General features: G+C 42.1%; 1 protein-coding gene across 1 annotated transcript in view; it reads left to right on the top strand.

Annotated features, from left to right (window-relative positions):
* TH (tyrosine hydroxylase) overlaps positions 1-6,163 on the top strand; it is a 56,674-nt gene extending 50,511 nt beyond the window's left edge. The window contains exon 13 of the mRNA XM_060262740.1: positions 5,981-6,163. Within this exon, the coding sequence (XP_060118723.1) occupies positions 5,981-6,140 (160 nt within the window). The 3' untranslated portion in view covers positions 6,141-6,163. The remainder of the gene's footprint in view (positions 1-5,980) is intronic.
* Positions 6,164-14,909: the final 8,746 nt, after the last annotated feature.

The following is a 14,909-nucleotide window of genomic DNA, read 5'->3' on the forward strand; positions in this document are numbered from 1 at the left end:
CCTATTCAGATCTGCTCTGGCTTAGTTGCTGCTTTATCAGTGGGTCATGCAATAGTGGTGCATGTAGCTCCATCTGGTCTTAATTTTAGCTAGGTCTTTCTGAGGGATGACAGTGAGGTTTTGGAGTGCTGTGAACTTTTTGGAAGGGTATGTGTCTAGAGAGGATTAGTTCTGCTTTTGGTAGGCTTCAGCTCTTTTTGGCAGACAACATTAGGAATGTGGGAGTTCTGTCAGATCCCATTCTGTTGTTAGAGAAGCAGGCGAGCATGTCAGCTAAGAGTGCATTTTTCTGGTTATGTTGAGCCCCAGAGCTTTACCCCTATTTGGAGATGATTGATCCAGCCACAACAATCCATGCTATGATGAACTCAAGACTGAATGATTGTAACATGTTCTACATGAGGCCACCCTTGAAAATGACTCAGAAACTAAATCTGAAACATTATATAGTGGCCTGTGAATTGTCAGGGTCCCAATGTAGGGAGCAGAATACTTCCACGTTACCATCTCTAAACAAATAAATGGTATAACACATGTCCCCTACATAAAGGTAAAAGGTAAAGGTAGTCCCCTGTGCAAGCACCAGTCGTTTTCGACTCTGGGGTGACGTTGCTTTCACGTTTTCATGGCAGACTTTTTACAGGGTGGTTTGCCATTGCCTTCCCCAGTCATCTACACTTTCCCCCCCAGCAAGCTGGGTATTCATTTTACCGACCTCGGAAGAATGGAAGGCTGAGTCAACCTCAAGCCGGCTACCTGAACCCAGCTTCCGCTGGGATCGAACTCAGGTCGTGAGCAGAGCCTCAGACTGCAATACTGCAGCTTTACCACTCTGCACCACAGGGCTCTTTTTGTCCCCAGATAGACAAGCACTAAAATCAAGGTTTCATTATGGCTTAATAATATGAAGATTGTACTTTTCCCAAATTGCAAAGTTATTTCAGATTGCAAAGTTCATGACTATTGATGCCTTGCCCTTGGCTCACAGATGCCTGAAAGTGTATGGGTGGTGAAAAGAGGATTAGTTGTTTGTTTTTTTAAAAAACAGTGTAATAAATAGTATTACAGACTAGTATAGTTCAATTTATTGATGCATGATTTTGAATATTCAGGTATGTAATGTTTCTGATTTTGATAAGTAGTTAATGACATTTTCCCCTAATAAGCAGAAATTAATTTGCATTAATTTCAGGTTTTGGTGATTTCAATTAATGCAAAATATTATAACAAAAGCAAATAATTTCAGGGCAATTCAATGGGTCACTATGGTATTAAACTAAAGGTGTGGGGAAAGACACCCTAAGGAGAAGCCACAAACTAATACACATAAATTTCAATGGCTATGCCTGTGCTGATCTTCATTACAAACATCTACTGAAAAGCCACAGGGAGGAAACGCCTGAGGTATGTGTGAGTGTAATCAGCTGGGAAACGGCAGGGAGAAAAAGAGTTAAGTATCCATTCCTTGTCCATGGTTTCTCCACATCCATTTACCCCCTCCTGTAGTGGCCTTTCCTCTTTGAAAAGACATGATAGGCTACAGTTATTTGTGCTTTCATGGAACGTGTCACTGGGCCCTTAGGCAACAGGAAAAAATGAACTTTCAATATTGAAAGATTCACATATTCTGTTTATCTCCTTTTGAATTCTCTCACTGACCAATTTTGCACCTGCAACATGATGTGATGTCTTCAAAAAAAAAAATCTGTCTCTCTTAAACTTTCAGAATTTGTTTCTTCTCCAAAGTGATGTTTACAATCAGCAACAAAACAGACAATCCTCTAAATTTTGAGTTCAGTCATTGGCCATTGGTCAAAGGTATTAACAAGAGTCGGATGGGGAAAACGTAGTCATGCTTCTCTACATTGAAAACTGAAAGTCGATAAAAATACCACTAGAGTGCACTGTAACATAAGCAATAAGGAAATGTCAGGCGATTGCTTAGGGGAGAAATCAACTGTGTCATAGCCTGGGTTTTTTGTAAACTAGGAAGCCATCTGCTGCATCAGATGCTGGCTTTTCCAGGAAGAGGAGCAATCGCTTCAGGATAAATCATATTCTTCCATGCAAGAACAGCACATGTTTTTAAGTACCTTGTGTTTATGGCAGTAGTCAGCTTTTCTGCTTCCCGATGTATTTGATTGCTGCCATTCACTATATTGACATAAATGATTATTCTCGATTATAAAATATTTTCCTAGTGCACCTTGGTCACCTCCTCTACCTTTCCAAATAAGGTCTAGCAGACAACAACTGCTTATTTCTTACCTGCCCCTTGCTCTGGAGATCTTCCACTATTACAATTGATCTCAAGATGATAAAGATCAGTTCCCCTGGATAAAATGGCTGCTTTGGAGGGTAAGCTCCATGGCATTATGCTGAGATCCCTCCCCTCTCCAAACCCCACCTTTCCCAAGGCACCCCCAAAACTCCAGGTATTTTCTAACCCAGAGCTGGCAACTCTAAATCTTTAGCCTAGTCCGACAGTGGGATTTTCCACAGGAAGACATGATTGTGTAGTTTCCTCATTGCTGCTGTAGCTGCTGATACAGCACAGTGGCAGTGGGGCTCCCTGTGGCAGATTTAGCCCCAGAGTATTGTTAGAACTCTCTGTCTGGGGCAAGAGATGCTCTGTATTCTTGGTGCTTGGTAGGGGCAACAGTGTGAGGGCTTCTAGTGTCCTGGCTCCATTGATGGACCTCCTGATGGCACCTGGGTTTTTTGGCCACTGTGTGATACAGAGTGTTGGACTGAATGGGCCATTGGCCTGATCCAACATGGCTTCTCTTATGTTCTTATTTCCCTACAGTTTCACTGACCCTGTCCCAGGCAGTGGACATTCTCTACCTCACTTCATATCACCAGGGTTTTTTTCATTTTTTAATAATAAATAATTGAGTATTGTGTAACATTATAACAATCCATATATTATGTAATGATATAATTTTAGATTTTTTAAATTTATTTATTTATTTACCTTAGATTTATATCCCACCCTCTCCGCGAGCAGACTCAGGGTGGCTAACAGTCATGTTAAAAGCAACAATTTCTAATTACAATTAAAAACAATAAAACTTAAACAATTTAAAACTACGGTGCTATTCAAGAATTTTGGCTTAGGCAAGTCAGATTATGATGGTGACATAGTTCTTCTGCCGATCTGTTAGTAATTCTTCTGATGGTATTGCTCAGCAGCATAGAGTGGCAACCTTACCACTCTGGCAGCTTTACCACTCTGCACCACAGGGCATCACAATAGTCTATTCTCAAGGTGATCATAGCATGGATCACCATATAATTTTAGAGGATAGTCATATTGGTCTTCAGTAGAACAGCTGTATTTGATTCCAGTAGAGACCAACAAAAATTGAGGGGTCAGATTATGTAATAATATTCATTTGTTAATTAAAAAAGGTGCCTGCTGGCAGAAGCAGGGAAAATTCAGGGAAATGTCAGGGGCAGGGAAAATTCTGGAAGGTAGTCCTTAAAGGACTTAAGCAGTGGCAGCCAGAAGACCTTGAAGGCCCAAATAGTAGAGACAAAGGCATTATCGGACCCAGGTAAGCCAGACTTACGGTGCCTGTTGTTGGATCTGTGCAGCCCTTTGCTCATCAGTTGGGGGTAGGCTGAAATCTGGGTGGGGGGCTGGGGATGTCCCTGATCCTAGACAATGCTTCCAATGCCAGCATCATGAGATATCCTCGCAGAACCAGTGGCTATAATCTGAAGCATTTGTTTATTCATTTAGAAAGTTTATATTGCATTTCTTTATATGCTAAATTTCTGTATGGGGTTGGTTTGCAGTAGAAATTTTACACTGTTAGTTGTTATATTTATTGGACAGTTTTCTCCCTAACAGGTCTCAAAGCAGTTTGCAATAAAAATACAACCACAAGCAATAAAAGAATTTACAAAAATGATGGGGTTAGAATCCAGTGAGACGGTTGTTAAAAGCCCTTTAGCTCTTCATAGCTTCCTGGCTGGGCTTATTCTGAGACAGGAAGAATAAGCAAAAGCACAGCTAAGATAGTATAACTGACCCCAGTGTTCTTCTCAATCTGCCATTCCTGCAAGTGTTGAAATGTCATCACTCTGGTTAACATGTGCAAATATGGAGCCAAAGGGCTCACGGCTGAAAATTATTGGCAAAAAAACATTAAACGATGTAAAGAACATAATTATTCAAAAATTCCTACATATATACTAAACATTAAAAAAAAAATTATCGTTTGTTCCTATGTTTTCCACTTTGATCTGCTAAACTCCTGGTGAATCTGGGAGACCACCAACAGCAGTTTGAAAACTGATTCAATCCACTGCAATCGTTCCAATCATTCAGAGGGCAAAGTCCAGTGCCATTCTTCAGAGTACATTTATTTATTTATTATTTATTTGTCACTTTAAATTTCTATCCCGCCGTCTTTGCAAGCGGACTCAGGGTGGCTAACAACATTCATTTTTACAGATAAAAACCAATAAAAGACAATTACAATTTAATTTTTTTTAAAAAACATTTCATTTCATGGTGCTGTATCACTACAATATAATATAAGCAGTGATCACATAGTACTCTATAATGATGTAGGGTGGCAGCTCTTTCCCGGTTAGATCTCAAAGGCCTGTCGAAACAGTTCTGTCTTACAGATCCTGCGGAAAATAGAGAGATCCCTCAGGGCCCTTATGGCCTCCGGGAGAGCATTCCACAATTCTGGTGTTGCCACCGAGAAGGCCCTAGCTCGCATCAGCCGCAACCTTTGGTCCAGGGATGGACAATAGATTTTTTGTCCCTGAACACAGTGCTCTCTGGGGAACATGTGGAGAAAGGCGGTCCCGCAGATAGACAGGCCCCTAACCATAGAGGGTTTTAAAGGTCAATACCAACACCTTGAAACGGACTTGGAACACAATAGGTAGCCAGTGCAGCTCTCTCAGCAGTGGCCGAATGTGCTCCCACCGGGGGAGCCCCATTAACAGCCGTGCTGCAGCATTCTGCATTAGCTGTGGTTTCTGAGTCAGCGCCAAGGGTAGCCCCATGTAGACAGCATTGCAGTGATCTATTCTTGAGGTGACCGTAGCATGGATCACCATTGCTAAGTCATCGTGCTCCAGGAAAGGGGCCAATTGCCACACCCGCCGAAGATGAAAAAAGGCGAATCTAGTAGTGGCTGCTACTTGGGCCTCCATTGTAAGAGAGGACTCAAGGAGCACACCCAAGCTCTTGACCTTAGAGGCCGGTATTAGTGACACCCCGTCAAGAGCCGGCAGAGGGATCCCCCCCCCCCGGACCACCCCAGCTCAGCTAGAGAACCTCCGTCTTCGTCGGATTCAGCTTCAACTGACTCAGAGGCATGGAGGCTTCACCAGCCTGGATGTCCTGGAGGGAGCCAGCACCTTTGACTCAAAATGTTTATTAAAAGAGTGTAGACATATGAAATTTTGCATGACCTCTATATGAATATCTGACGAAGCCTCCATGTGAAACAGCTGGCTCCAGCTTGTAGTCCCATGATCAACTTATGAGATTGGAGTTCAGCTTTAATGCCACTGACAATCTCTGAAGAATGGCACTGGACTTTGCCCTCTGAATGATTGGAACGGTTGCAGTGGATTGAATCGGTTTTTGAACTGCTGTTTGTGGTCTCTCGGATTCACAGGGGATTTATCGGGTCAAAGTGGAAAACATAAGAACAAACACATGATAAAATTGTTTTTTTTAATGTTTAGTATATATGTAGGAATTTTTGAATAATTATATTCTTTACATCGTTTAATGTTTTTTGCCAATAATTTTCAGCCGTGAGCCCTTTGGCTCTGTATGTGCGCATGTATTTCCCATGGCTCCCTCTTGTTGTTTGCTTATCACTCTGGTTTAGACATGGATGGAAATGAAGAAACAGCACTCTCTTTTCCAGTGGCTGCTTCCCTCTGTAAATTGCACATCAAGCCTCATTGCCTTTGATTTCCCCCCTCTCTCTTGCAGGGCCTACGCAGCACACATCAAGCGTCCATTTTCTGTGAAGTATGATCCATACACATTCAGTATTGAAGTCCTGGACAGTCCACAGAAAATCCACCACTCCCTGGAGTATGTCCGTGATGAGCTCCACTTGCTGATTGATGCACTGAATATTATTAGTTAACATAAACATGCAAATGAACCTTTTCTTCTCTGTGTTAATGCAGACTCCTGCAATGGCTTCTCACAAAGGCTTCTTGCCACTGTGCCATTTGAGGCAATATCTTCAGTATGATTTCTTTTAGGGTTTGTGTTGCTGCCCATCATCATAGTATCCAGCAATCTCTTTACAGAGTGGGGAGGCATATTTAGTGAAAAGCTATGTTGAAGAGAGGAAAGGAGGATTAAGAGCCTAATCCAGAATTACCTGAGGATCTTTTGTACTAACTTGGAGAGTCTTTTCTGCTAGCTTCAAGGTGATGTGGGTCTGGCTCAAGCAGTGTCATAGTACGACATTGAATTAATGGACTATGCATTATAGCTGGAAGACGTCAGGTGTTCTCTAGCCTTCTGTTTTGTTTAGTGAACCTATGAAGCTGCCTCATGCTGTGAAACCATTGTTCAGTATTTTCTTGTGACTAGCAGAGGCTCTCCATGGTTCTAGGCAGAGAAAATCTGTCCTAGCACCTGCTATGTGTTATCCTTTAACTGGAGATGCCAGGTATTGGACCTGATACTTTCTATTATCACATTTGTATCCAACCCTTCTTCCAGGAACTCAGAGTGGAACACATCTTTTTTTCTTCTTTAGTAAACTTCCATGTGTTATCTTTACACTAGCCCTGTGACATAGTTTTAGGCTGAGAGAATGAGGGTTGCCAGGTCTCTTGCTATGCCAAAACCCAGGGAGGTTGTATACAGAAGCAACACAAAAAAACCAAAAGGCAAGCAACCACAAAATTAAGCTGCAAAATATTGTAACGCTTGATAACAATATTACAAAACTTGAAAATTATTACATATGCTGACTCACTGAACACCTTCAACTGAGCACTGTGTGTGGAGTCTACGCTTCCAACATTTCAAAGGCTCCATGAAGACTCAATAAAGTCCATCCTGGTCCGAGTAGGATGCAAATGTTCCATAGGAGTCCAAAAGAAGTCCCAAGGTCCAGCCTGGGACGTACCAGCGCAACAGTACACCAATAAGTATCTGTTTCTCTACCGCTTCATCAGGCGCATGCGTACTTCACGCCAGCCATTGGTGCTTGACTCTTTGGAATTGTGTGATTGTTACACTTGGTTCATCAGTACCTGAAGTACGCATGCGCCTGATGAAGCGGTAGAGAAACAGATACTTATCGGTGTACTGTTGTGCTGGTACATCCCAGGTTGGACCTTGGGACTTCTTTTGGATTCCTTTGGAACAACATTTGCATCCTACTCGGACCAGGATGGACTTTATTGAGTCTTCATGAGCCTTTGAAATGTTGGAAGCGTAGACTCCACACACAGTGCTCAGTTGAAGGTGTTCAGTGAGTCAGCATATGTAATAATTTTCAAGTTTTGTAATATTGTTATCAAGCGTTACAATATTGTGCAGCTTAATTTTATGGTTGCTTGCCTTTTGGTTTTTTTGCGAGGCCTCTTGCTATGGCAGGAGGTCTTATGCCAGTACCCATTGTTGCATGCCACTGCTCTGCGCGGTGGAAGAATGAAAAAAAAAACCAAAAAAATCCCCCAGCATCATGTATGGTGTGGCATCACTTCTGGGGAAAACTGGAAGTGACGCCATCCAGTTCTAGAAATCACTGGGCATTCTGTGGGTTTGCCATACAGTTTCTGGCAGTTCCAAGAGTGACATGACCTCACTTCCAGAAGTGACATCAAGGTGTGTGGGATGCAAAGCCTAAGTCATGCAGTGAGCTTCATGACCGCATGAAGATTTCAGCCTGGATCTTCTGGAGGAGGGAGAGATTCTGGAAACCAGCATAAAATGACACTTTTTTTTTTACCCTAGAGATCTGGGAAACTCCTAGAGTGCTGCACAATACAGTGACGTGACTTTAAGGTATTCAACCTGAAGTGATGCCATGGAATTGCATGATGATGGTTCCCCCACTCCCATTTTTGCTCCCGCTTCTTCATCTAGCAGCAGCAGGAGCTTAGAGTGCAGGGATGGGTGTTTGTCCACCATGATGGGCAACCTGTCTCCCCTAGTCTTCGAAGTCATAGCCCAAATATCTAAACTCTAAATTACATTAGCTTTCTTTTACATATAAAACTGTAACACTGGCCAACTCCCTGGGATCTGCTTGGAAAATAATACACAGAACAATCCATAGCATATTTACTCAGAAGTAAATCTTGGTGAATTCAGTAGGGTTTATCTCCTAGTAAATACACCTAGTCATGGCTTTCTAATTCTGCAACACAACAAAAATGATTTCATAGAAAGACCAAACTTTCCTTTATAAATGATCTGTAATGGCAAGGATCCTTCCAACCAAGCTTCTTAAGTGATGTTGTTCAATTGCAGACTTCAACATTACAACTCACACTAAAACTCTAATGATAGGATGAGCCCTTACAATGAACTCTTCATTATGATCAGTTGGAACAAACTCAAGAGCCCTATCACTATCTGGCTGGAACGGTCTTCTTGACAATCCTTATATCTTAGGGTTGTCAATTCTGGGCTGGGAAATTCTAGGAGATTTGGGGGTGGAGCTTGGGAAGGGGAGAGTTCAGAAAGAGGACGGACTTCAATGGGATATAATGCCAATATAGCACACCCTCCAAAGCAGCCATTTTCTACAGGGGAAACTCATATATGTAGTCTGGAGATTAGGTGTAATGCCAGGAGATCTCCAGGCCCCACCTGGAGGCTGGCAACCCACAAGCAATATATATTTTTATAGTTTTAGAAATTAGAACTCTGCTCCATTAATGGAAGGTGTCATGTGCCAGTAATGTACCCTATTGTACCAGTGGCCGCTATTTCTGTCTGAGCCAGGCCCAGTTTGATGTGCGAACACACCCTGAGGCTCCTGTAATGATTTGCTGTTCTCCTTGAACATGGAGTCAGGGTCTGGCCTGGCCTATACTGTGCTTCTGCTGAGTCTGGATTTCATGTAAACTAAATGCATATCCTAGAGTTGTCTGTGAGGGCACAATTTCACTTTGTGCAGGATTCACCTTGGGGACAAAGGACCCACAGATATCGTTTTGTACAGGGACCAACTAAAATATTGAAATACAAATTCTGAAACATTGTTGCTCCATAACTCTGTTGGCAGAGTGGAGGAGAGAGAAAAGGAAAGGAGAGTTGCTTGTGGAGTTATATATTCCTGGAAAGTAATTTTAATGCTATAGTTTCCTTATCCCTTTCCATTTGAATAACAGCATTAGTGCTTAAAGCATGTTGTCTGGAATGCTATTGTCTGGAAGAGCAAATAAAGTTCTTAAGACAGCAATACATATAATTTAACTGTTAGAATTTCCACTGGCTAGTTCAGCCAAGAAAGTGGCAATTAGGGATGGGCACAAACTGGGAAAATGGAGGTTCATGAAGGTTCATGGTTTGTGAGACTCCTTGAACCATGAACATCCACAAACCTTTCCCTTTAATGAACCAGCTTGAGGTTCAGGGTTCATGATGCAGTACAGCTTGCAAAAGCCACTTAAGGAGTTCCCTATGAATAGCTTTTGCAAGCTGTGCTGCCACAGCACAACTCAACGAGTGAACTCAGAAGGCATTTAAATGGGATCTGTTTAAATGGTTTTCGCAAGCTGTGTCACTGTGGCATGACATGGAAGTGAACTCAGAAGGCATTTAATTGTCTTTAAATGCCTTCTCCAAGCCCCACTGCTGGTGCCGACATGACCCACACAGACTTTCCAAAGCCACCTGGGAGGTTTGTGGCGGCGGGATGGCATGAACTGAGGTTCACAAATTATGAATCAGGCCCAGTTTTGTGATGAATTTAGGTTCATAATTCAGTTTGTGCCTATTGCTACTGTTGATTCACCCCCCCCCCCTTTCTTGACTTTGACAGTCTCAGGCTTATAGAAGTGCTTTTCAGATGTTCAGTTGTCACAATTGTCCTGTGATTCTGGCAATATTAAACTGGAAGAAAATATGCCCATTTAAAAATGCAAGTATTCTGATATCATTTGTTTCTTGACACCCTAAAATGTACTTCATTATTTCTTTTGGCTTGTGATTAACACTGGTTTCATGCACATCTTCAAAAGCTTTACCATACATCCCATTTCTGGTCATAGTGAAATAGACAGGAGTGTGAAATAGCCTGCTTTACAGCTTCTTCCCTTTTCAGAGGAAGTCTCTGAGCTTTCTGGCCTAGAGTAAGTAAAACTTGTGTAAGTGGAAGAGTGCATGCTTCATGGGAAAACACTGCAATACTATTGCCACAGTGATTGAACATCTGAACAAGAACTTTTACAATATGAATGATATAACTTGGATACCCCACTATGATTTATTGCTATTTGCAGACTGGACTGGTGAGCATTGGGACCATGTGGGAATATTGTTGAAACAGTTAATATCACAATGCTCAGGAAGAATAGATAAGAAATCAGGTTACCAGTTCAAATTCTCCATGTTCTGGAACAAGACCAAGAGAACAGCAAACAACAAAGCCTCCTCTTCTGTTTGGCCTTGGTATATAGTCATAACGTTTGTATGCACTAAAGCCTCAAGGAATGCATCTTGCTGCTATTGCTGCTGCTGCTGCTGCTGTGTGGGTGGACCTGTCTGTCTTGCTGCATAATGAAGACATTGATTTCTCAGTTTTAAGTCATGTTGCTGCTGATACTAGAATTATTCATAATAAAACTATATTTCTGGTCTAGCATCTTGCGTTTGTCTTCATGATATTTGGGTTCCAGGCTTGGCTAATTTTTGATCTATCACACTTGCATTCAACTTTTCCTATAACATTTCCAAATTGTCTCCCATTCATGTAATTTAAGAGTACTGTTAGTATTTAAGATCAAATCCTTGCTCTTCAAATTCAGACAGAGACCAAGAACTGCACACTTGCCCCTTAACCATGGATGGATGGATGTAAGTGCCGTTGAGTCACAAATGACTTTTGGCAACTCCAGCAAGGAACTTTCAAGGAAAGTGAGAAGCAGAGGTGATTTGCCACTACCACAACCTTTCCTCTGCAGAGTCTTCCTCCCATCCAAGTACTGACCCTACTCAGCTTTCAAGATCTAATGAAATCAGCTACCTTTCCTCCCCTTAACCACATGTTTGCCTGACAACTGGATGAGAAAATATTAGAATGAACAAGAAGGAAACATAAATGCAACTAGTGTCAACTTTTTAGTGACAGGGAAAAGTACAGCAATCATCATAGAAAAGGCTGCCGTATGTTCCTGTGTATGGCCTGGCTTATACTAATAGTTCCACCACAATCACTGCACTGGGGCTTCTTAGGGGAATCTGACTGAATGAATTGGACCTAAGCTTATAGTATTAAGGACACATTGTTCTAATAGCAGTCAACAGGACTTACTTCCAACTAGATCTTAGGATTGGTTCTGAAAGATAGATCATACTCAATAGTTTCCCTAATAAAGAGTTATTTTTTATGGTTTCATGAGATGTCCTTGTACAGTAGTATAACCAGTGGGAAAGGTTTGCCTATTAGTCATCACCCAAAAAAGTTTGTTTGTTTATATGTAGTCTTCCCAGAAACTGGCTGTAGGCAGCTCACAAAGTAAAAAAAACAATACAACCCGCCCCCAAGAGCCATTTTAAAAAGTAGAAAACACAGAACAGCCTAAAAACAGTATTGATAAAGCACTCCTGAACCTAAAAGCTGGACATTAAAGTAACTAAAAAATCCCTCATGGTTAAAAACATGGGTAGCAAAAAATATTTAGGCCAGGTACTTCAAGTATACACCAGGCAGCCTCAAGATGGTGGGCTTCCAGAGGAACAGCCATGTTTTTTGTTGCTACCCCAAACCTCTGTAGGAAGGGCACAGGTTTGAGAAGAGGAACTTCAGGGCTAGAGGATAAGGTAGGACTTGAGAAAGGGATTTTAAGTGGGGGGATTAGGGTTGCCAGACCTTGAAGATTTGGCAGCAGGAGGATCCAACTGCAGGGTGTAGCAATGATACTCTAGGAATGCTGCTGATCTCTAATTTTTTACCACAGAGATCCAGGTGTCCTTGTGATGCAGTGACATTACTTGTTTTTTTAAATCTGGAAATGATGCTGTAGCTTTTTGCAGTGCCACTTTCCCCTTCGCTTTATCCCCCACTGCTCATTCAAGCAGCAGCAGAGACCAAGGAAAATTGGTAGGTGCTCTTCTGCTGGAAGCAGGTAAGCGATATTCCTAGGCAAGGATGGACAGTACAGGAGGAGGTGCATATGGGATCCAGTATTTTGAGGATTAGAAAGTCTGTAATGCAGGTCTTTGTTCTGACCTAAATGACCCAGGTTAACCTGATCTCATCAGATGTCAGAAACATTTGCTGTGATTTATGTGGGAACAAATGATGTGACTGATAACTCCGTTCAGCATTTTATATTAGATTGTGAGGTTTTGGGGAGGCAGTTAAAGGAGATGGAAGTTCAGGTCATATTTTTCTCAATCCTCCCTGTTCCAGGAAGACAAAGGTAGAGGAAGCAGAAGTTCTTAGAGGTAAATCAATGCTTGAGAGGGTGGTCCTGACAGGAGCAGTTTGGTTTTCAGGATCAAGGATTAGGATTTCTTGAGGATAGTTTATTTGTATGTGATGGGCTCCATTTTACAAGGATGGGAAAGAATGTGTTTGGTTAGAGTTAACTAGATCAATTGAGAGGGATTTAAATTAGTGTTGGAGGGGAATGGAGATGTCTGATGTGGGGCTTTAGCCTTAGAAAGGGATTTGATAGCAGGGAGATATTTGGGAAGTAGATGGACAACCCAAATGATGAGCTGAGATATCGGGGATGTCAGGCATAAGGGCAAGGGACTTGTAGTGTTTTTATACTAATGCCTAAGGTATGAGGAATAAGTAGGAGGAGCTTTAATTTTAAATCCAGATGGAAGGGTATCATTCAGTAGTTATTACAGACCTGTTGGGAGAATTCTTTTGAGCAGAGTGTGCCAATAGAGGCATGAGTTGTTCAAAAAGAACTGCATGTAAGGGTGGAGGTGTGGCTTTGTACATTAGGCACGGGTATGATTGTTATGAAATATTGAATGATGAATGTGATGGTCCTGTGGAAAGTGTCTGGGAAAAAATAAGAAAAGGACAGACCAATAGTATTGTGGTTACAATTTGTTACAGACTATCTGATCAGGGAGAAAAGGGGGATGCTTTTCCTCTTGGGACAGCTGCCCAATGTGTCCAAACAATATGATCTAGTAGCTATGGGTGATTTTAATTTACCTGATATATGTTGGGAGACTTATCCTGCCAAGGGCCCAGGGTCAAATAATTTCCTGATTTGTCATGATTAAGCTCTTGTTAGTAACTGGATGGAAAACCATCAAGGAAGTGAAGTATTGCTAGAATGGCAAACCACCTCAGGAAATCTCTTGCCTTGATATCCCCACAGGGTTACCATAAATCAGTTATGACATGATGGCACTTTCCACCACCACCAATACAGATATTCAACCTTTCCAGAGGTTCCATGAGACCCACTTAGCTGTAAGAATGTGGTATCACAGCCACATGATAGGGATGTGACAGAAAGAGGGGGAGAGAGTTATGCCTTTGCTGGTGTCAAGGCTAGCACAGTAAACTGTAGAGATCAGGGAAAGGAAGGACAAAATGCCTGCAAAAAGAGGGAGGATATTTGAGATGTGATACTCTTGCTCTCTATACATGTATACCACCAGCAAGTTCATAAAAATAGCAATTCTATACCAGTAGATACAGCTCTGCAATTTTTTTTTTAGGGTCCTGAAGCTAGAATAGAAATACCTGCATTCAGATTTCAAATCCCATTATTTTAGCTATGCAATATACTATATGGCCTTGGGCTAGTCACTGTTTTCCAGCCAATCTACCACAGAGCAGGGGCATAGACTTTTCAGTTTCCTGGGGGGGGGGGGGGGGGGGGCTGGGGCCCAGCCAGAGACACTTGATCCATGACATCATAGGGAGGAACCAGTGACGTAACAGGGAGGGGCCTCCATTATCGCTACCTATGAATTTATGAAGAAGCTCCCTCCCCATAAATTTAGGGAACACCCCCCCCCCCAACAATGCCCATGGACCAGGCTAAATCCAAGAAAAGGTGGGAGTGGACCAGTGGAATAATACATTGGGTAAGATGTGTAAATCACAGTAAATTGGTATACAGATAATAAAGCAGTCAACAAATGTGAGAACTGAGTTGGAGCCCAGTGGCACTTTTAACACCAACAAAGTGGTGTCTATAGCCCCTTCACAGTGCCTTCTTATCTTTTGATATTTTTTTCAGACACTAGCATTTCTGGGGTTACACACACACATGCACAAATATTTCTCCGACATGAGGCATGGATTTTTTTTTTTGCTAGGGGGTAGGATGTGGTATAAATTGAGATGAGGAGGAAAAAGGAGAAGGAGGAGGAGGATATTATTATTGGATTTATATCCCGCCCTATACTCTGAATCTGAATACCCTAACCCCAAATAAGCTACCCAGTACCCACCCACCCAAATCTGGATAAGGACTCTGAGTCTTAAAAAGTCCTTTTACTAACTAAAATAAAAACAAGAACCCCAAGACTGTCTTACCTTAGATGTCTTCTCTTCTCCAGGCAGGTCAGGCAAGGCTGAGAGAGAGCAGCAGCAGCTGAGGCCAAGGGCCAGCGCAGCACAATCTCTCTCACACACCAACACCAACACAGCAGCAATGGAATGGAGTCCAGCCAGGCAGACGCCTTAAAAAGGTTCTCTGGCCAGTTTCAAAAAATACCACTGCTCTGTGAT

The sequence above is a fragment of the Heteronotia binoei genome, chromosome 21, assembly GCF_032191835.1.
Source record: "Heteronotia binoei isolate CCM8104 ecotype False Entrance Well chromosome 21, APGP_CSIRO_Hbin_v1, whole genome shotgun sequence".
In the NCBI taxonomy this organism is placed as follows: domain Eukaryota; kingdom Metazoa; phylum Chordata; class Lepidosauria; order Squamata; family Gekkonidae; genus Heteronotia; species Heteronotia binoei.